The sequence below is a fragment of the Panthera leo genome, chromosome E1, assembly GCF_018350215.1.
Source record: "Panthera leo isolate Ple1 chromosome E1, P.leo_Ple1_pat1.1, whole genome shotgun sequence".
NCBI classification, from domain to species: domain Eukaryota; kingdom Metazoa; phylum Chordata; class Mammalia; order Carnivora; family Felidae; genus Panthera; species Panthera leo.
This window is the reverse complement of record NC_056692.1, coordinates 45,358,880-45,381,822: the sequence shown is the minus strand read 5'-3', so window position 1 is coordinate 45,381,822 and position 22,943 is coordinate 45,358,880. Positions and strand designations below refer to the sequence as shown.

The 22,943-nt window shown below is 45.3% G+C and overlaps 1 protein-coding gene across 8 annotated transcripts in view; it reads left to right on the top strand.

Moving 5' to 3' along the window:
- Nucleotides 1–22,943, top strand: part of MARCHF10 (membrane associated ring-CH-type finger 10) — an 83,106-nt gene that overhangs the window by 26,810 nt on the left and 33,353 nt on the right. For all 8 annotated transcript variants that reach the window (XM_042915589.1, XM_042915586.1, XM_042915585.1 and 5 more), the window contains one exon: nucleotides 12,424–12,595. In XM_042915589.1, the coding sequence (XP_042771523.1) occupies nucleotides 12,424–12,595 (172 nt within the window). The remainder of the gene's footprint in view (nucleotides 1–12,423; nucleotides 12,596–22,943) is intronic.

The window sequence follows — 22,943 nt, the reverse complement described above, 5'->3', positions numbered from 1 at the left end:
ATATCCAGGCCCCTGGTGACTGCTGCAGAAAAGTCACTCAGATTTGAGAAATGGTCTTACTGAAAGGTCACAGCCACCAATCTCCTGGAACCCCTCAGTGCTGCCCGGTTGCCCTGCTCAGCTCTCTCACTTGGATCCTCTTTCCCTTTGCCCAGTCTTCAATCCCTCCTCTCTTCCATTCCACACCTTAGTGGTCCTCAGTTTTCCCCAGCTCGTTGCTGCCCTGCCCACCCATCCCCTCTCTTGTGCGCTACCCTCTCCTCAAGATCCCACCTCCTTGCTGCCCACAGACCCTTTTCCATCCAGTTCCCTCACCCTGCCTGCACCCCGAGCTGACCCAGAACCTTCTATCAGCATCTAATCGTGATCCACAGTCTCCCACCAAAAAAAAAAAAAAAAAAAAAAAAATTCTCCCTTGATCCTGTCCCTCCATTTATTTCTTCTCCTTCACAGTCAGAATTCTCAAAAGAATTATTTACACTGACTGACTCCATTTCCCCACCTCCCACTCACTCCTCAACCCACTCCAATCTGGCTCTCATGCTCCCTCGTTCCACTGAAATGGCACTTTGTCAAACGACTTCCACATCTATGAATGGGGCAGGTTTTTGGGTCCTCTCCACATTTGCCCTCCCGGTGGCTTCCACTGGCCCCTTCACTCAGTCCCCCCCAAGCATGTGCCCCCGAGCTCCTGCAAAGCCATCTTCTCCTCCGGGTTTCCTCCCGTATCTCTGGAGGTGATTTCTCCTCCTGTTCCTCCACTGCTGCCCAGGCCCTGAGTCCCGGGATTCCTCGAGGCTCGGGCTCTCTTCCCACTCCATACCAAGGGGTTTATCTTAATTTTGTATCACAGACCTCATGGGCACTATGGTGAACTCTCTTAGATCCTCTTCTCAGAATGTTTCAAACGCATAAAATAATAATACAAAGGATTTCAAAGGAAGCCACTTTTATCGAAATAGTCATCAAAATATTTTTAGAAATCTGTGATTCAGTAATGTATGTGCTTCTTTATTAACACATTAAATAACAAGTGATGGGCGTAAAGGGTATTTTGAGACATCTGCAACAAATTTAATGAAATGTGAAAATATCTGTGATTTCTATTGGCGACAAAGTCACAGGAACTGCCAATACCACCGTGGTTCGTTGCCTGCGTTCAGAAATGAAAGCTACGCTTAGCTTTCAGCTGGGGGTTAGTGGAAATAAAGATATAGTTTTTTTCCCCATCCAAGTTCACGACCCGCCCCCCAAGAAGCCCTGCTCTATAAATTTTCCTTAGGTCACCTCATCAAGATGTTAACTGCCAAAGTCAAGATGTTAACTGCCAAAGACCTCCAGATCTGCATATCCAACCCAAAACTCACTTGTAATCTCCAGGTCTGAATATTCAACTGTTTACTCAATACGTCTACTTGGAAGTCTCAACAGGCCCAACACCATAGTCCCCAGCCTGGTCCTTCACGATTCCTTTTGTGTGGCATCATCCAAATCTGGCACTTTCTCTCCTCCTGACCCTCATATTCAATTCAATCACCAAGTCTATGCCGTTTACTTCCCCAATTGCTTTTTTTCTTTAATGTTTATTTTCTTTTGAGAGAGAATGAGCATGAGCAGGGGAGGGGCAGAGAGGGAGAGGATCGCAAGCAGGCTCCACGCTGTTGTCACAGAGCCCAATGTAGGGCTTGATCTCACCAACTGTGAGATCATGACCTGAGCCGAAATGGAGAGTTGGACACTCAACAGACTGAGCCACCCAGGCACCCCTTCCCCAAGAGCTTTTTAATCGGTCTGTGTGTACTTTTCTTCCATTGCCTACGTGGGTTACTGCCGACACCTCCTGGCCAGTCTTCACACTTCTCCTCCCCCTAAATTCCACTTTCTGTACCACATGGAGTGACAGTGACGAGTGGAACTCAGATCATGTCCCTGGCCCGCTGAAACCCCTTCCGTGGCCTTCTGTGACTTTCAGAATGGGAACCAGAATTCGTCATGGAGCCAACAAGGGCCTGAAGGATCTGGTCCTCCGTACTGCCCCAAGTCCGTCCACCCTGGCTTCGGGTCTTCCTACCTGCCAGGACACCTCTCTTACAACACGCACCCTGCCTTCCCACCATGCCTCAGATGTCAGCCCAGGTCACTTCCTCAGGGAGCTTTTTCCCAACTGTCCCCTCCCGCAACTAGATTCGGACCCTTCTGCCCTATCTTCTATGGTTTTCCATATGCTTCCTTTTTTTTTTTTTAATTTAGGACTTGTAATTTTACATTAATAATTATTTGATTAAATGATCTACCTTCCTACCTAGACTGTAAGCTCTGTAAGAACCAAATCTTTGTTTTACTCGTCATTTGCATATCCCAACATATGTGGCTGTATTGTCTCTTCCGTGGAGGGTCTCTGTTAGTATAAATTTATGTTCATCCTAAATCACCAAGTATAAGATGAGGCATATCTTTTAAAATTTATCCTGCATTGACTTCTCTGTATTGATCATTGATCTCTCATTGTTACCAGATGGTATCATGAAGGAAACATTTTAAATCTAATGAAACGTTTATTATGAGGTATAAAAAGAAACTGGCAGTGTTCCCACAAAGTACCTACTTTATCCTGGCAGCCCGGCAATATCTATCTATATTTCTGCTCCACTTTCCCCCCAATATTTTACTCTGAGGACTTCAAAACATAGAGAAAACTTGACAGAATTGTATAGTGAATATCCATATACCTACCACCTAGATTCTACAATTGTTGACATTTTGCTATATTTACTTTATCACCTATCTATCTGTCCATCTATCCATCCACAGATCCACCTTGGGTTTTGGTGCATTTCATTTTAATTCTTTTTAATAACGTTTATTTTTGAGAGACGGAGAGAGAGCACGAGCAGGGGAGAGGCAGAGAGAGAGGGAGACACAGAATCTGAAGCAGGCTCCAGGCTCCAAGCTGTCAGCACAGAGCCCAACATGGGGCTGGAACTCAAACCGTGAGATCATGACCTGAGCCAAAGTCGGATGCTTAACCGACTGAGCCACCCAGGCGCCCATGTTTTGAGGCATTTCAAAGCAAGTTGCAGACTTGCAACCTGATCAGTACTCTGCCCCCCAAAATACTTCAGCATGTACGTCATTAACTAGCATTGAATACCTGTTTATGGCTTTTGTGGTTTTGATGGTTCATTTTTTTTTTCCAGTTTTTGCTTAGGCGGTAGAAATTACCTGAAGTAAATTGTATAGAATAGATTTTAAGAGTAATATTTAATGAGTTTTGACAAATGCATGTGCCCTGTAACCCACACCCCCATCAAGTTTTCATCACCCCATGAAGATTCTTTATGCCCGTTTCTAGCCAGTTCCTGTCCCTGTCCCTCTCAGAGACGGCTGCTATTCTAAGTATTTTCTCCATAAATTAGTTTCTGCCTTTTCTTGTTCCATTTCTTAAAAACGGTTTTGAGTTCTTTTAAGTAATCTCAGAACCTTTTTAGAAATAGGTGGAATATACATTCTAAATAGCTGAGATAAATGAGTCTGTGTAATAATTAAAATTACATATGAGTTACAATTCAAAATTATAATCTTCCAAAATGACTTTTCAAAAAAAGATAATAGTTGGAAAAGTTATGTGGAAGTTGGCATTCTCACATACACCTACAAATGTAAGTTGATACCAATATTTCTGGAGGACAATTTGGGAACAAAAAATTTTAAATCTTTGTGATGCTTTTAATCTACTAATATAAATTCCCACTTTGGGAAACTTGAGATAATTAAAGATGTGCATAAATCTAGAAGAATATTCATCATAGCACTATTTATTATAGCAAAAAGCTGGAAGCAAAGTACATGATCAACAAAAAGAATTATGATCGATCCATTCAGTGAGGAGTGTATTCTGAAGACAAAGAGAACTGGGGCATCTGGCTGGCTCAGCCAGCAGAGCATGTGACTCTTGATCTCGAGGTTGTGAGTTTGAGCCCCACATTGGGTATAGAGATTACTTAAATAAATAAAAACTTAAAAAAAGAAATTGTAAACAAAGATTAAAAAACAAAGAGAACTACCAAGAAAGAATGAACTTTACTTAGTGGGTTTATTCTTACAGTAATATTTGTATTGTAATTCTGACATTATTTCACATTTATTACAGAGCAAAACATGAATAAAAATATTAATTAAGGAATAAAGATGCTAAATGTAAAATACGAATATAAAACTTTTCAAAGGAATGGAAAGCTCCATATAGTGTTAAATTTTAATTAGAAAGATTGCTGTGAACTCATGATTTTTTTAAATACATATTTTTTTAAGTGTATTTATTTTTGAGAGAGACAGAGACAGAGCATGAGCAGAAGAGGGGCAGAGAGGGAGGGAGACACAGAATCTGAAGCAGGCTCCAAGCTCTGAGCTGTCAGCACAGAGCCCAATGCGGGGCTCAAACCCACGAACCATGAGATCATCACCTGAGCCGAAGTCAGACACTCAACCGACTGAACCACCCAGGTGCCCCTAAATACATATTTCTAATGAATTCTATTGAAAGGACTTAGAAACAGTGTCATTCCAGTAGCAATGAACACACCCAGCATGGATATATTAAGTCCTAACTACCATTTTAACTAAAAGGAACCAGAGCTACTTGGATTCCAGGTCTGAGGCAGGTAAAATACAAGGGGGAAACTATGATATTTTTATTGTACCAGAAAGTAAAGAAGTGCTCAAAAACTCATGTCAAAAGTCAACTTCAGTGGACTCCCACTCACCAATTTTGGTACAATTTGAGCATGAAAGAATGTGATGAGATAATTGAAGAAAATATATCCTTGAGACTGCAGTGATAATAAATAAATTAAATATGTACATAAATAAAAGAGAAGGTGGGGGGAATGTTCTTCTCTAGGGAAGAATGCTAGTTATTAATTGTAGAAGAAATGACAGAATTTGAAAAGACAATTGTTTTGCTACTACCCCCAAATGATTATCAATTCAGGAAAAGTACATCAAGAGATACTAAAATCATTGGGTAACGTGTTGTTTATGAATAGGCTATTCAGTGTCAAGGAATCATTCGTAGATTACCTACTAATTACAATGGGGGGAAATGTAGTTTACATTGAAGACATCTGGCAGTCACCACCTTAGCTAGAGATCAAACAGCATTATCAATAGCATTGTTAGGTGCTGATGTGTGATGTTATACAGAAGGACACCACACCACCTATGGAATATGCATACCCAAAATGGTTAACCTGAATTTTATCATGAGAAAACAATCAAATTCAGAACGTAAGACCTTCTATGGGGCTGGGACTCTCCAAAACAGTAAAAAACATGAAGAAGCCAAAAAGGCAGAAAACCAAAGAGTAAAGGGACATAAAAACTGCATGCAATCTAAGTACTTTGACTGGATCATAGATCAAAACAAACAGCTAGAGAGACATTTTGGGGACAATTTGAATATGCTATATGTATTAGACAATGTCATGGAACTATTACATTTTTTTAGGTAAGATGGCTGGTACTGTGGCTTTGCAGGAGAATGTCTATTTTGGTAAGAGATGGATGTTTAAGTATTTAGGGGTGAACTATCATGAAGTCTAGTGACTTTGAAATTCTTTAGAAAAAGAATATATATATAGAGAGAGTGTGCGCATACTTGTGTGAGAGCGGGCGCAAGACAGCGTAGCGTGCAAATAGAGTAATGGCTGTTTTTTGTACCGTTCTTTCAACTGTTCTATAGATTTGACATTTTCAGAATAAGATTGAAACATTATTAAAAGGTATCTGTTGATGCAACATATTGTTAAGTGAAACAGTATGTATGGCACAATTCTATTTTTTTAATCACACTTGTATAGGCATAAACGTGTGTTAGCGTAATGTCAGCTGCTGTAACAAAGGGACCAAAAAATATGATGAGTGAATCAAGGCAGTTTAGTTCTTGCACCTGTGACAGTTCAGGCTGGACGAACCAGATGGGCAGACAGCTCTCCTCCACCAAGACTTTCAGAGACTCGGGCTGATAACAGTTCGGTTGTCTTCAATGCAGGACTTTCAAAGTTGTTGCCTTTCTAGCTGAAGTGCCGGGCCAGACACTGAGGCAGAAGTGAGGGCAGACACTTTCACTCCCAGTCGGTGGGTGAGACTTTCCTCGGAGGCCACACCACGTGGCAGGGGAGATGGAAACGTTCTGTTCAAGGAGGGTGGCCATATCCCAGCTTCACCCTATTGCTTGAGAAGGGATTTCAGTGGAAATCCATCGCAGTCATTAAAAGGGAGTCTTAAAGAATATAGACCAAGCTGCTTGCAGTTTTTAGTTCTAGGTTAATGGGGCTTTGAATGTTTTAAATTTTCTTTCTTAGGCTTCTCTTTATATGTCCATTATGAGCATGCATTCCTTTTGTAATGAAGAGTTACACTTCACCAAAAAAAGCCATTGAAACTATGAAAAGATCATTTCACTGGCAAATTTTCAGGATGCTTTCTTTTCCCGCTCTGAGAGAAACATACATGCTCATCTTAGGAACCATGTTAAGCATTTTTCTACTCAGAAAACTTCAGTTGGACCCCATTTTCTATCACATTGACTCTCAGTTCTTTGCTTGCATCTCAGGGCCCCCACCCCCAATCTGACACCACCCTGCCATCCAGCTTTCTCTCTCCCCCTCCTCCCCCACTCTCTCTGGCCCCTTGCCCTGTCGTCTGAGAATCATGCCCTACTCATTACTCCATCCATACCTTGGCTCCTGTGCTGCCTCCAGCCTAAGGCAGTCGCCACTCATACTTCAGGTTCCAGAAACCTCAGGAACCCTGCCTTGACTTCGCATCTTTTTCTGTGCGTTCCTTTGGAATTCAGAATTGGTGCCACCTGATTTATCACTTAATTAAATGTTGTTTTGCATTTCATGAGATTATAATCTCATCTCTCCCACTGCAAGCTTCTTGTCTTTAAATGCCTTCCTGGTGCTTTGAGTAGGGTTGAAGGCATAGTCGTTGCAAATGATGCTTCTCAATTAATTCCCACGTTGTATGACATATTATTTCGAGTAGGAGGTACTTTTGTAGATGATCTCCATTTGATGGCCAAATCTTTCATGTTCCTCAGAGGCTCCTCTCAGCTAAAAGGGGCACAGGAATTCAAATAAAGAATGGAGGAGAAATTTATTGTAGCCAAACTCTACTTGAGAAATATCCAACGGAGGGCAGTCTCGATGTGCTACTAACCACTATGCTTTAGTGTTCAAATTTTTAAAATCCAGCATTTTCTGGCCACACACCACTTCCTCACCTGCTGCCCACCACACAGAACTCCATCCCAGAGCACATCATACGCACTCACTCACTCGCACAGGTCCCCAAAAGCATGAAAATGTGTCACCACCCACAAGAGTGATTTCTACAACTCACAAGGGATTAATTTGCATTACAAGAAATAGCTAGCAAGTGTCAGAAAACCTGTCATGTCTGCCATTTGAGTAGCTTGCAGCTCTGAGCTTCACCCAGAGGCCATTCCACAGTCAGACGGAGAGTCATCATGAAGCAAATCCTATGGTCTCACGTGCCCCTCCTTCAGGGAGCCGACGCCGTGGTCATCAGATGTTGGGAAGACTTTGACCAAGGCCACTAGTGACAGATCAGTGTCTCAGGCTGAGTCATTCCAACTTGCTAGCATGAAAATCACAGAGACCGCGGCAGGTGGGGGGCGGGGTGGTCTTTACCGAAGTCCATGGTAGACACAGGTGCACGTGATATTTACACACGTGGCAGCCCACCTGACTCCAAAAAGCATCTTGCGGCGAAATGGAGCTCAACACTGTCCTGAACATGCGAAGGACTTTGCTGCTTTTAGAGTTTGTTCTAGATTAGAGACAGGTTAGCTTGCTTTGTGACAAGCCAGCCCTCTGTGTAGAACATGCTTTTATGCTTCTTGAATGCACAAAGGAGTCCACCCTGTCCAGAATGCTACGTATACAAGCTACCTTCGATTCTCTAAGGCTGTTTCTGTGTCTGAGGCACAATTTGAACGTAGACTTTGGAAACTTGAAGGTACGCGTTCGTACCCACAGTCCTTCAGTCACCCTTCCCGTGTTGTTACTGTTTGGACGTCAAGTGTCACCGCGTTGGTCACTGTCTTTCATGTTCTCATGAAAACATACTTATTTCAAGTGTCATAAACACACGGTCCTTCTCTGGCAATAGCCCGACACTACTCTTTTCCTCTTATTCGCAGCAGGTTGTACCCTGATCCGCACCATATCGGGAGATCTGCTCAGCCCAGCTTTCCATCACATGACATGTGGCAAAAATGGGGCTAGTCTACGTCAATCAGAATGCAGTAGCACACCCTGAAGGAGGGAGGGCGGGAGAGAGGGGCCATCCCATTTGAGGACCAGCTTCCTGGGTCTTGGAAATGAGCCATCAGGCAAGAGCTGGAAAATAACCTGGTCTCGTCCATCCCTGACTACTTAGGTCTCCTTCTCCTCTAATTGTCTGTGTTCACTGTCACCTTGCCATTCCAGATCCCACATTGTGAGGTCCCAGGTGAGATAATCTCATCATTCTCACGTCCCTAAGGCAATGTGTTCCACTTCCCAACCCCTGGGTCTCCGTCTTCCAGGAGGCCTAACTAGAACCATTATAGCATCAATAAGTTGTTCCCTATGGAAGTCCCTAATGGGACTCCCAGACAGGAGTCTTCCTCTGAACTTTGGAGAGAGCCTTGCCCTGGGCAAGGTGGTCTCTCTATTCTGCCAGAAGAGCAAGTGGGGGACCGGGGGAGAATGATAAATACAAAAGTAATAACACTCTAGAAAAATGTTCATTTTGACAATAGCTTATTTCTATTCACATGGCTTTATTAGGACTTTCTTACCAAATTATGAATAGGGAACTGAGAATCCTCACATGTATCCTGTAGCTTGATTTTTAAAAGTTTCTTTCTAGTTCGGTTTTTTTTTTTTTTTTTTTTTTTTTAATGCTTTAGACTTTGATTTTGAAAGACAAAGCTGGTTTTCTTCCCCCAAAGGAATAGCAAAATGTGCTGTTGCCTCCACCTCCATGTGACATTTCAACTTAGGAACATATGGGGGAAGAAATGAACATTGTAATTACTGTTCAAAATTACAAGGGGGAAAAGACAGTTTTAAAATCAACTTTAAATCAACATAACTTAATGATTATTGTTTGATAATCTCTGACTGTTGTTAAATATTTTCCATTAGAGCTTTACTGTCTGAAAAAGAAATCGTGCCATATTTTCTTAAGACCAGACGAATTTCAGCTGGATACTTAGAAGACAATCATAAATTCAATAGCTTGTGAAAGAAACCAAGGGTCCAGGTACACCTGGGTGGCTCAGTCGGTTAGGTGTCCGACTTCAGTTCAGGTCATGATATCACAGCTCGTGGGTTTGGGATCTGAGTTGGGCTCTGTGCTGACAGCTCAGAGCCTGGAGCCAGCTTCAGATTCTGTCTCCCTATCTCTCTGCCCCTCCCCAACTTGTGCTCTGTCTCTCTCTCTCTCTCTCTCAAAAATAATAAATCAATCAATAAATAAATCAAGAGTCTGATGTAAGATCTGATCTACCTCTCTGCTCACATTTCTTCAGATGAAGTGAAAATTCAATAGTATTTCTCACTGGGGATTTGGGTTTTGCTTTCAACCACAGGTAGTTAATATTCGGTTGTTAACGAGTTAATTTTTTAAATGGATAATTACAAAAGCCAACACTCACATGGCATTTACTGCATGCCTGGTATTGTTCTAAGTGCTACGAGCACGTCCTAACTCATTTAATCCTCGCAGAACCACCACAAGGTAGACACTATGGTTCATGGATGGAAAACTCTGAGATGCAGAGAGATGAACCAAAATTAACACTATGTCACACAATAACCCTGTGAAACCCAGAATCCCCTCCCAGGAAGTCTTAAATACTACACTTTGGTGCCAGAATGAGTTACTACACTTGTCACACCAAGGATCATCATCCTCCCTGATTAATATTATGCGTTTTCATAAGAGAGGAGAGAGAATGGCAGAGAACACAAGAAGACGTGAATAAAGGCACAAAAAAAGTTGAAATGATTTGCTTACGATTAGTGAAGCAAGCACATTCATCATAAGTATTATTATTTCTGCCATTGCGACTTGAGTTTCCCACTGACAAAACACCCCCTTCCAGCAGCAATTTCTAGACTCTTAAGAATGATTAGCAACTGGAAGTAAGTAAGGCTGATGGAACTAGGAACCGGAAAAGGATGTATTCAGAGCACAGGTACACTATTCCCTATGTAATAGGCACTGTCTCGTGGACCAAACTTTCGTTCACCTTTGGTGCTATTAAAGGCTTGAAGTATAATGAGTGGGTGAAGGAAGGATAAAATATGGCTTAACACCCACCCAATCAAAAGTCTTACAACCAGCTCCTCCCAATTCACCACTGCCCGGGACAAGCAAGGATCCAGCCCTGGCTGAGGGTGACAGACCCACCAGTAACGGTGGACGCTCTTACTGCTCCTGATACTGTAACCATGGATATTGGTAGTCGTAGCCCAGAGCATCTTTCCTGCCTTTGCATTGGCTAGAAATAAAGGGCTGAAGAATAGACCCTTTCTATTGTCCACCCACTCACATGAGGTATTTGTTGGGCAGTTTGTGGAAAAAATTCCATCCCATGTTCACTGACGTTCTCCTTGCCTAGGACAGTCTTGGGCATCATAATTAAAATTTGCCCACATTTCCTACTCTGAAAACAGAGAACCTGTCTCATGTTCAGAAAGGACGTAATGCTTCATAGGGTGCCTGGGTAGCTCAGTCAGTTAAGTGTCTGACTCTTGATTTTGGCTCATGTCATGATCTCACGGTTCATGAGTTCAAGCTCCATGTTGAGCTCTGCATTGACAGTGCAGAGCCTGCTTGGGATTTTCTCTTCCCTCTCTCCCTGCCACCTCCCTGCTCACACTCTTCCTCTCAAAAATAAATAAATAAACTTTTTAAAAAATGACCTAATGCTTCACCTTTGACATTTCAGGATCATTTTCAAGGATTTCTATTAAATTCCAGAATCGAAAAGGAAAATGGAGAACAACCAGTTCATTAAGTCCTTTCTTTTTCCTGTCTCTTTATCTGATTTGTTTTCTGAAAACACAAGGAGAAACAATAATGATTTGTTTGAAGGCTGTCTCCAGACTCTAAATTACAAAACAACAATTTATAATCTTAGAGGATAATGATCTGTCCACCTGTAGATTTATACAGACATCTTTGAAGAAGACTGACAAGCAGGGGAATTTTTTTTAGAATTTAGTTTGTCTTCTGTTGCACCCAATAATTCAAAGCTCCTCAACACACTATTTTCCTGAGTCAGGAGCCCTTGAAATGAAAATGCCACAATTGTCAGCGGGAACGATGAGCAAGATCAATACAAATCGCCACGTTTGGGGAAGAGGGGGGCATTAATGTAGCACTCTGTCTGCAGAAGACCGTGCATCCTGAGAGGACTTTCCCAAGACTGGACTAATGTGCCTGTAGAAGAACTGAGTGACCCTCCCCCTGGGGAGGGAGGGGCGGAGACCTTGGGGTTTAGTTTGTTGCAGAGCGTATCACAAATCATAACACCAGGACCTAAAACCATAAGGTAGGACTTAACTCACCCACTATGACCAGATTTCCCATAGCCAGTTACGTTACTTTCATTATTCTTTTGGTGAGCGTAGTGGCGGCAAGGTAGAAAACTATCGAATGCCTGGATAATTTTTGTTGTGTTGGCAAGGCTGCGCTGAGACACTCTGACACTGCAGGAATCATGATTTGACTGTGCATAGGTTTATACTGACTTCTTTATAGAAGACGGACAACTAGGAGACTCTTAAAAAGATTAGTCTGTCTCACGTTGCACCCAGTAATTCAGAACAGTAAACGGAGGTCTAATTTTTTCAGTCCCAACACACTATCTAAATTTCCTTTTCATTGTCAAGTATATGATTACCATTAGGAACATCTTTCCTCACCCACCCCCAAAGCAGTTCAGATAACAAAAGCAAGAAGTTTAAGGGCATTGCTTTTTTCTTTTGCTTTCATACATAGTTTTCATAACATGAGCTGTTTGTTGGTCATCAAATTACTTAAGGGTCAGAAATGTATTCTTTTCATAACGTTCTATAAGATAGACTCGCAGAAGTGTCTCCTTTTTATGGTGTTCTGCAAAATAGTCTCATTAACTTTGCTATTATTTCTAATTGATTCTTCTAAATTGATACAGTCCATCAAAACCTCACTGGTAAAAGGGCATATTAAGCATGGCGGGATATTCCAGTGTTAGTGTTGGAGGGATCCCTGCAGTCAGCTAGTCTCTTTTTCCCTCTGCCCAGCAGAGATGACCTATTTGGCCATTAATACTCAGACACCTTTCATTTCTGGTAGAGTTCTGGCGAGGAGGATTCTGTAGCCGAACCAAGACTTTCCACCAAGAGTTCTTCGGTCAAGGGTGATTCCAGACTCCCGGCAATTGACCAAACATCAGTCAAACAGAAACATAAAAGTACCATGACCCCACGGAAACCGGAGAAGGGGGGCCCCAGCAAACCCTCTTCAGGTGAGTGACTGATGTGTGGAAATTCACAAACTCTAAAATCCCAGCACTACAGGTAATGCCAACACTCAGACTGGTGGTACCGGTTACACCGAGGGCCCTCTGAGTGGCGAATTCAGGTTTTGGAGGGTCCGGTGATCTTATACAAGTGGTAAAATTCCTTCTAGAGTAGAAGAGCAAATCAAGAAGGTGTGACTTATGCAGAACAACTGTTCCCACTGCCCAAATTTGCTGCCCAGTCTTTGGCTTTGTGTGACACTTCCCTACAATTGGCGCCTTTTCATCTTCCTTACCCTTCTGGGGTGGGGATGGGGGAAGGCATTTGGCCCCAGGTATCAAATTTTATGACTCAAGCGAGAGCATGAAGAGAAGCTTTCAAAAGCATCTGAATGGCATAATTTATAGCCAAGAAAGAGAGAGTAATAAAGTCCTCCAATACTGGGGTTGTCCTCTCTGGGAGAAAGGGGGCTTGATACATCCTCCCTTTTGTGCAATTTGGTAAATAATTCACTCTTTAGCTGCCTTTGAAGCAGAGATCAGTCCTCCGCTTGAGGCAGGAATGATTTAATAGTATCCAGAAAGCGGATAAATTCAAGAGAAAGCGTAGAGTCCCTCGGGCTCATCCCCATCAAAGCCAACATATGGAGGACAAACTTGATTCCTCCAGGAACTGACTTCGAAGTTGGGGTAACTAGGCAGAAAGGTCTGCCTTCTGCTTGCAGTAGAATGGAAAGGATCCAAATTAACTGCCGAAGAATTTGTAAATAGCGTGCAATTCATTTAAATACAAATCACAACTACTTTCTAATCCTAAATAGCTCATGTCATGCAACCACCCGTCCAGTTAAGTCTTAATGCATTTTTAGAAAATGGCAGCTTTCCCTCAGATTAACCACCCACATTTTGTTGCTTTAATGAGGTAAAAAAAAAAAAAAAAATCTGAAATGATGTCCTTCCAAGCAAAGCCCCAACACTTTTTCCTTATTTAATTAGGGGAAAGTATCATTAATAGTTAACAATTTCTCATTTTTAAGACATTTAGTAGGAAGTGTGTTTAAAATTTTTTTTAATATTTATATTTGAGTGACAAAGAGGGCACACGGAAAAGGGGCAGAGAGAGAGGGAGACACAGAATCCGAAGAAGGCTCCAGGCTCTGAGCTATCAGCACAGAGCCCTACAACGGGGCTCAAACTCACAAACCATGAGATCATGACCCAGGCCACAGTCAGACGTTTAACCCACTGAGCCACCCAGGCGCCCCAGTAGGAAGCATGTTTTAAATTCAGCTGTTTAAGAATGGAATAGGGCAGATAAGATGATTCCCCAATTACTTCAAAATATATGTGGTAATTTATTGAATTGGGGAGGTTTTTAATAAAAAAAAAATTGAAGTTTAAATAATGCAATTCCATTCACTAGATATGATTTCTAACCTTCTTGCTAAAACTGGGTAGCTATTTGCTTGGGCTACTTTGTCATCTGTCAAGTAAAATCATTAAAATGTATGGTTTAGGCCACTAGATGATCTTAGTTTGTGTGATTAATACATATGCTTTTCTGACCGAGCAAACTCCAGATGGACCTTACAACATTGACAAAAGGAAGAATTAATTCACTTTACATTTTATAAAACATCACGTCTGAAGAATTACTAGCCTGGAAACACCAAGGTTTAGGCAAGAGAGCCAAGTTGGCAGAGGCTACCTATTTCATCAAATGAGGGATGTTACTTGGAGTAAAAGCTTTTAAAAAGTACCAGCTTTATCGTCCTATTATGACCCCAGACCATGTCCAGGACCCGTGCAGGAAGGGGCTAGACTGGGGCCTGGCTGTCCAGTGAGCACAGCGGTCCTGGTGATCAATGCCGGTTGCTACAGAAGCCTGATCAGTTGTACAGCAAACCGGATTCACGAAGTTGGCTAAAAGCAAAGCGTTGGCGTGTTAAGATCCACTCGTTTTACATGTGTAGATGCACCCTCAGAGTTCCTTAATTAGCACAGTGAAATGAGAGCCCAGAGACATGGTGAGAATTTAAGCTGAGTCTTTTCAGGAAAAGTCTAGTTGAGTGACGCTAGCAACTCAGAAAATTCAAAGGACTCTCCTGTGGTTCTAGAAAAAGAGGATTGGGGGTCTGAATTATCTAGACACATTGATCCAGCTCACCAGGTTCCTGTTTTTCTTTACCTCTGTAGAGGAATATTTTCCTAAAGCATTTTGGGGGTGAGCCAAAGTTGACAGTGAGTCACCAAAACTCCTCCCATTTCAGAACTGAGATTCTGTGTCAAATTGAAGCATCCAAGCCAGTGAAATCCCTTTGCAACACCTGTGTAATAGACTAACCTTCCATACCGAGTTCTACTAGGCTTTTCCTGAATAAAATAATATAGCTGGGAAATGTGGATTGCCTTACACGCGAATCTATGTAATGATAATCCATTGAAATCAAGTTTTTCCTTATATACATGTGACCTACCATCTAGAACCCCCAAGAAGGCTATTTACAATAGAGGAACCCACGGTGCCCTCTACCAATAGGTTTATAACTGAGAAGGTGTCAGATTTTCATTGTTCTTCACACTCTTTTAGAAGGAGTTCACGCATTTTAAATTAAGTAAGTTCACATATTCCCATCAAACTGCTGCTAAATGAGTTGGCTTGTAATTCTCCGTGTTACCCGCCCCCCCCCCCCCCCCCCGCCTCCGTGTAGTGTCGAGGAAGTGCCTTAGAGTCAAAATGCTTGGATTAGCATCTGGGTACCATTTCTTATTTGCTTGTGTGCCTTTGGGCAAGTGACTTCTCTGTGCCTCAGTTTCCTCATCTGTAAAGTGGGGGGTCAAAACAGATCCCGCCTCCTGGGATTGCTGTGAAGTTTCAATGATAAAATGTACGCTCAGCCATTAGAACAGTGCCTGTTACCATTAAGTACCTGGTAAATTACAGCATATTGATATCTAGGACACAAGAACTATGTTTAGTAGGGAATGAATTATAAAACCTTGCTTTCTCTGTCTTAATGTTGCCCCCACTCCCCACAATCCTTTTTTTCCCCTTTACCAAAAATCGAGTTATATTTTTTAAAGCCTAATATAAATGCAGGTACAAACACTTTTACTACACCCTGAATTTCCAGAGCAGAACACAAAAGGGGGAGAAATGAATAATCAGAAAGCATTCACCAAGCCAGAGATTTGCTTCATCTCCAAAAAAGACATGGAAAAGTCGGGCAGCGAGTCCAGACCCAGCTGTGTCTGATGTGCAATGGATTCAGAAATCCTATTTCACGATCAAGGTGAACTCTGGTCCAGGGAGGGACAGAAGCAGAGCTACATATTCTTTCAGAATTCTGCATGGATCTGGGAGAAGCTGAGCAGGTCTCCAGGCCCCGCAAACGCTGGGGGACAGAGAAGCACAGGGAGCTACTATGGCCTCCTGGCCTCCTGCCTATACCCGAGACCCCGCCCAGTGCTAGCCTGAGTTGTAAAGGAGCCATCTTCCTTTTCCAGGATGCGTAGAGGCATCCAAAGGCCACTGTGCTGCGGGGTTCTGGCGCCTGGAGTCCTGCAGACCTCTCTGCCTCAGTGCCCGGCACACGGGAAAAGAGCATGCCCTCTCCTGTCACCTAGAGCTTGGGCACGGTCTCCTAGTTCTGTGCCAGGAAAATGGATCTGGATGGAGTCCTAGAGCCTGCTTCCAAAATCTTGCCCTTTTAAACAAAGCCAAGTGTTCTGAAATTATCCTCACTTATTACTGAGTTCAATGTTAGTCATTACCAGATTCACATTTGTGGGAGTAGCAAAGCCTATTCAGCTTAATAATGGCTTCTCGTGAGGATGTATTCTTGTAAAACCAAGAAAAAGCAGTGAACTCAGATTTAAAAAGATAAACATCTAACATAACTGTGGTCTCTTGTGAGTCGGGAAATATTTATTTGAAGGGCGGCCTGGAAGAGAAATTTGACGCAAATCCCAAATCTTCATAACCTACCTTGCAAATAAATTCTGTGGAAGGTTTTCTCGAAAGGCCAAGATTAATGAATTTCCAGGCAGGTCCCTTGGTGTCCCAACAACTTTCCAGGCCATCTGCCCAAGTTAGAAAACAACCACCATAAGTGAACGTTCTTTCTACGTAGAGAATACTAATCCTCAGTCGTTTATGGTAATGCTTCCGAGACCGTGGGGCTCAGGGAGGTCACAGGGCCCAGAACGGGAAACCATGGCTCAGCATCCTGGTCTACCACTTTATAGCCCTAAATGTGAGCTGGCAACTTCCCCGAACTCAGTTTCCTCATCAGTAAAGTCGAGTTGTTACCTACCTCACCAGGTAGATGGGAGGATTAAAACCTTGTGGGGAGACTAGGCCTTAGGGAAAGGTCAGTCCCCAACCCTCCCTCTGCTTGGAAATCCCGACTCCCACCCCCACCACCTGCTGCTCCAGGCCTGGCATCTTTTTATAAGCTGCTCAACCAAAGCCATCTTAGTCTGAGATGTAAGACAGGTTATAACTTTATTGTAAAAAATTGAGGAACTCCAAGTAGTCTAGGGCCTTGGGCCTTAAAATGTCCCCAGACCAGGAGCAGAGGCGTCACCTGAGAGCTTGGTAGAAATGCAGAACCTCAGATCCCAGTCCAGACTGACCAAACCAGAACTTGCCTTTGATAGTATCTCTGGGGTATTTGTGTGCACAGATGAGTTTGAGAAGCTCTGCTTTAGGGTCAGCCTACAAATTAGGAAGAGGAGAGTATAAAGCTGACACCCTATAGGGAGGCAAGGACCAGGTCCCTGAGCGCCTTGAATGTCAAGCGGAAAGGCATTGGCGCATCAACCTGGGAGGGGATCTAAGTGAGATGTGGTGCGACCCAACTGGCACTTTTACAAGTGGGCTGTGGCATGGAGAGGGGCCTGAAAGGGGAGTGAGAGCAGTCTGACAGAGGCCGAGAGACCAGACAAGCTGTACGTGCACTGCACCCAGAGAGAAATAAGAAGGGCTTGGCCTAGAGTAAAAGCAGAGGGGATGGGGAAGAGGGCTGGGCTTGAGGGATGTTCAAGGAAGTACTCCTGGCAGTACTTGGTGGTGACTCCTGGGTGTGGGGATAAGGAAAAAGGAGGAACCAAAGAGAAGCTGGAGCTCTGGCCCAGAAAACTAGGCCTGTGGAGGTTGCCTTTGTCAAGGCTGAGAAAGCAAGAAGAGAATGGGCCCCATTCCGTGAGTGTTGTCTTTGAGGGGCAGGCAGGATGGCCGGGAGGAAATGCCAGGAAACACCGGAGGACCCAGGTCTGCTGCTGGGCAGAGAGCTCCTGGCCACCAGCAGGAATCCAAGGGCCTAGAGGGAGAGCAAGGGAGCTGAAGAGGGCCTCCCCTGTGAGAGCTCATGGAGCAAGCAGGGATGATGTGGGGAAAGGACAGAAGAAGACAACCACAGAGAAACAAGGCAAGAAGTAGCAGCTACTGCAAAAGCCTAGGGAGGCACTGGGAAATGAAGGAACAGATAATTGTGTCAGACCTTGCACAGGATAGGAGTAACTAAGGGCTGAGACCCACCCCCACCCCCACCCCCAATTATACTGGAGGTAATGATCATGGTTTTCAACTGGATGCTTCCAATGATGGCATTTTAGAATTGGGACTGATTGCAGCTGCAGCCTTTCCCGAACTTCTCTGATAAGAGTCACCAGGCAGGTACTTGATGAAAAGACACATTCCTGGTTCCCGTTCCTGACCCAGAGCATCAGAATCTCCACTGAGGCAGCCTGTAAAACCACGTCTTTAACAAGCACAGCAGGTGATTCTCATCACAGAGGTTTGGACACCTGTCTCACAGCCTTGATTCTAGAACATTAAAGTTGATGAGATACCTGGAGACTCCAATAAGCTGCAGGTTGTGATTCGGTCGGTTTGGGAGGAGGGGGCGAGGATTCTGCATTTCTAAGAAGCTTCCAGGGGACATCCATGCTGGTGGTCAAAGGACCACCCGTGGGGGAACAAGGCCTAGAGAAAACACCTGTCTCATTTTGCGGATGAGGAAATAGTTTTTGAGAAGGGAAACAGATGATCCAAGGTGACCCAGCTGGCTAGTGGCAGCGCTGAGAGATCTGTCATGCACGAGGGGGTCTCTCTGGATCGTGTCTCCATCAGGTGCCCATACTCCGCCTCCAGAAGGTTGGCAGATTAAGTGTGGGTTTAGCGGGCAAATCATTCACTTCACTTGGACACCTCCCTCGTCCACCTGCTTCTTCCCCTCCTTGGTCCCTCCCCCTTTCCATGATCCCACCAGGATATCTCTGCTTCTTTCTTTTTTCTCAAACCTCCCCTCTGCAGCAGAAAGGCCAGATTAGGGCATGACTGCCGCCTCCTCCTGCGGGCAGCTGGAGGACTGGAGGGGGAGAGCCTTACCGAGGTGAGACCCTGCCAGCCACCGTATGTTGCTGCGGGCACAGCTAATTAGACTGGCCGTGGGGGCGGAGAAGGGACCCCGCGCTGCCACGCAGGAACTTAGTGGGGGAAGAACTTTCCGGCGTCTGTCAGGGAAGCCAGAGACTATTGGCTGGAAGAGGGTGTGATGATGAGGCCACGTCCCTCAGTTAACTCTCAGGTGACTTTGAGATCCCATCGGCCACCCCTCTGACACCTGGACAGGCCAGCCCGAAGAACCCTCTTTGTGTTCTGATTCATTCACAGGCTTTCCCACCGTGAGTGCTGCTTCCTGATTTGCTCTTTTTCTTTTGTGCAGGTGACAGCAGCGAGCACCCCCTGTTCTGTGTTGAATATTCCCCTTACTGCTCCGTCTTTGCTTTCTCCCCCTTCCCGCAGCCCATTACCAATTCCTGCTGCCTCCTCCTGCCGCTCCTGCTGCCAGCCTCCCCGGTGGCCCAGGACCCCTTCCCCCAGCTCCCTCCTGCCCCCTCTTCCTTCACCAACCCCTCTTCCTTGTCCCCGGGCCCCGTGCCCCAGTCCCCGGCCACCCTGTGTTACTTCCCCGTGTCCTGCCCGACCCCAGCGGAGACCCCTGTGCTGTGTCTGCCGGGCCCCAGGAGGCCCAGTAAGATTTACCTCGCGTGGTAAGTCACCCTCGGCCAGGCACACAGCACAGAGGAGTCAGGGAGAGGGGGACTTCGGGCTTCCGGAAGGCAGGTGGAGAGGTGGGGGGCCGGAGGGCAAGGTCACGAGCAACACCCAGGCGGTGAGGTGTGCAGGGGAGCAGGAAGACCAGACAGCTGCCACTTGACTCGACCTCCTCGTAGCGCTAAGGCGTGAGCGACCAATAAAATCCCGTCCTCTCTCGAGACTCATCTGATTTCTTCGCTCCCGTGGCTGGCACACTCTGGAACATGACGCCCAGAAACAGAGCAGGCCCTCCTGTGTCCGATGGCAGCCCCGAGAGGGCGGCGCGGGGAGGGGGGGGGGGCAGGCCCTTCCCAAGGCACACGCTGGGACTGAGAAGCCACGCAGAACCGTGCCGAAAGGGGACAAATTAAAGGGCTCACTCACTGTTTACATTCCCTTTCCTGCCTACTTATTAGGCACCACATTTCCCAAAATCAAAAAATCCCACCTCCTGGGCTCCAAAATAAAACATATTTATGGTACATAATTAAGCTTTAATTAAGATCTCCTCTGGGTATGTGAGACAGCACACATTTCCAGCACACCCAAATAGGCAAATCGACGCGGTCTGTTATTTGTGACTGTACAGAAAGCTGCCTATTACTCCAGGGCAACACCGGCCCTTGCGACTAAGCTGTAATTCTTCCCACGATCTAAAGGAAGCAAGACTTTTTTTTTTTTTTTTTAAGTTTATTTATTTATGTTGAGAGAGTAAAGGAAGCAAGACATTTTTTTTAAGAAGGCATCTCTTAGACAGAATCTTGGCACCTCCTTGTCAAGACAGGGGGAGGGAGTAAAGGTTTAGGAGTTGTATTTTTCTCTCTCTTCGACCTGGTCTATCAAGAACCGTGCCTGTGTCTGGCAAGCATGCAAAGAACTGAGCAATGATGAGGCACATGGAATTAACATGCACGATTAAGTGGATTTGGTTCTCAGTCATCAGGGCCTTGGGTAAACAGGAGATGACTACCCTTTTTCCCCCCCTAGTCAAATTAAGAACTATTCAATCAACAATTACAGCATCCCAGCATCTTCAAGAGAACTAGGACAGGCACCTTGTATCGAAACAGCCATTTGGTTTCTTTGTCCCTGGAGGCATCGCCTCGCTCAGACACTAGCAGAGGGTCCAGTGCAAAGCAAACCAGTCTTCCCCAAATTCGCTAACAAACTTCAGGGTGTTGAGTGGCAGCAATGGGACTGCTGAGCACAGATGCCTTCTCTCCAAGGCAGCGGGTCTGTCCTCCAACCTGAAGAGGAAGCTCTATTTCCTCTTCCAGTGTGACTCTAACTTCGGTCTCTCTGTAGGTTAAGGTCTGTACCATGCCACGGGGAGGACCACGGTAGAAAGGCCCCAGAGGTCTGAAGTTTGGTTTGATTTGGGTACGGGGAAGGTGAGTAGGACCTGGAAACAGGGTGCATACAAGCTGCGCGGCCCAGGTCACCTCATCTGTGCCTGCAACGGCAGGTGGTGAAAAGGGATATTTTGTAAGAGTTTGCCTTCCATAGACTCTGAGAGGGTAATCACAAGGAAGAAGTCAGCGGTACCACCAAATTGGATTACAGTCTTTAAGGTCATGACCAAACTGTCTTACTCATCTTTGCGAACCCTCAAATTATTACATAGCAAAGGCACACGGGTATTTGTCGAGCAGATTATAATAGGGAGTTGCTATTTGCCTTTTGGATTTTATAAAGGATTGAGGGAGGACGGCTTGGCAAGAACAGCACAGAAATGAAGGTTATCGAGTAGGTTATTCTCAAGGGATGAAACCTGCAGAACACGTTCTGGGCCAGTGCAATTCTCTCCGGGGAGCGACTTCAGATCCCCAATTAGTAGGAGTAGCAGTAAACTGTCTGTGGCACATGCTGCAACAACCATTGAGAGCGGCCGAGAAGCACCGGACTCTGAGGCCATTTCCGTACATTATTGCGAAACGTCGCAGTAACTCGGCAAGGTAGGGATATTCCCGTTTCAGAGATGCCGAGCCTGAGGTCCAAACTGCCCAAAGTCAGGGGCTCCTGCCCACCCTGCCAGCTTCGCTTGCCAGACCTCGTAAAACCATCTCCGGGTTCTCAGCTTTATTACTTTAGTCTGCTGAAACCCTCGGTTAGAGACAGACAGGCTCATTTCTGGAAATCATTTAAAAGAGCTGATGCTTCGAAGAAAGCGCTTTTTTTTTTTTTTTGGAACAAGACAAAATCACCTTAAGTCATCTTGGATGGTTAGCCCAAGAAAAAGTTTGTTCTACTTTTGGACTCCCCCGTGGTAGCCGGGTAGCCGAATGCACCTTCGCACATCACACTAAGCAATTACTCTTTGTCCTGAAGGAGACCAGGCCACACGCAGGCTAAGACAGGGTCCTCATCCTTAAGAAGAGAAAAGATGTATACCTCGGGCGACGTTAGACTATTTCAATGCTAAAGGTCCTAGGAATCCTGAAAGTTCTGGCCAAAGCACAGTCAGAGCCGCATGGGTGGGCATAAAAGTGGAAATAGGCCTCGAAGGACCTGCCGGCTGGGGCAGGCTGGGGCAGAAAGGCCCCTGGGGAGGAGGACCCCACCCCTGCACCCTGGGAGGGTGTGGAGGGGGGCGAGGGCATGGGGCAGTGGGCAGTGTGAGGTTCTGCTGCCCTGGGCTCTGAAGGAAATGCAAAGATTCTAACGGGATTCCCGCTAGGAATCAACATGCAATCCTTGTGACCGGGACCTTCGGGCCTGAATCCCAAGACTGCCCCTCCCTCGGCCCTCCAGCTGCCGCTGCTTCAGTAGGAATCCCATTGCCTCCCGCCCTGGCCATCAGGGGAGAGGTAGGAGGCAGTCTTTGACTGCTGAGAGCTGGAGGGATGAGGTCCTAGGCGACCAGGGAGAAACCTGTGGGTTGCAGGAAAGCAATCTGGGTGCCGAGAAAGTGCCTCGCTCCCCCCTCCGTCCTGGCTCCCATAGTGTAAATCCCCTCTCACTCTCCTCCAGGTTGGTGAAACTGTGTCTCATCACCACCCCACACCCTCTGAAGAATATACCCTCATCTCCTGGAAAACTCCCTTCTCTCCTTTGCGGTCACACCTGCAACCCCTCCAGGCCCCACCAGCTCACCCTACGTGAGCCACCACCACCGGCCGCGCCCCTCTTTCCGCACATCCCCAGTAGAACATGGTCCCCTCTGTCTTGGGGACACAGAACTGAGTGCCTTCCCCTCCTGGGGCCCATCAGGAGAAGCGGGTCGTACCTAATCGCATTAAACTCGGCTTC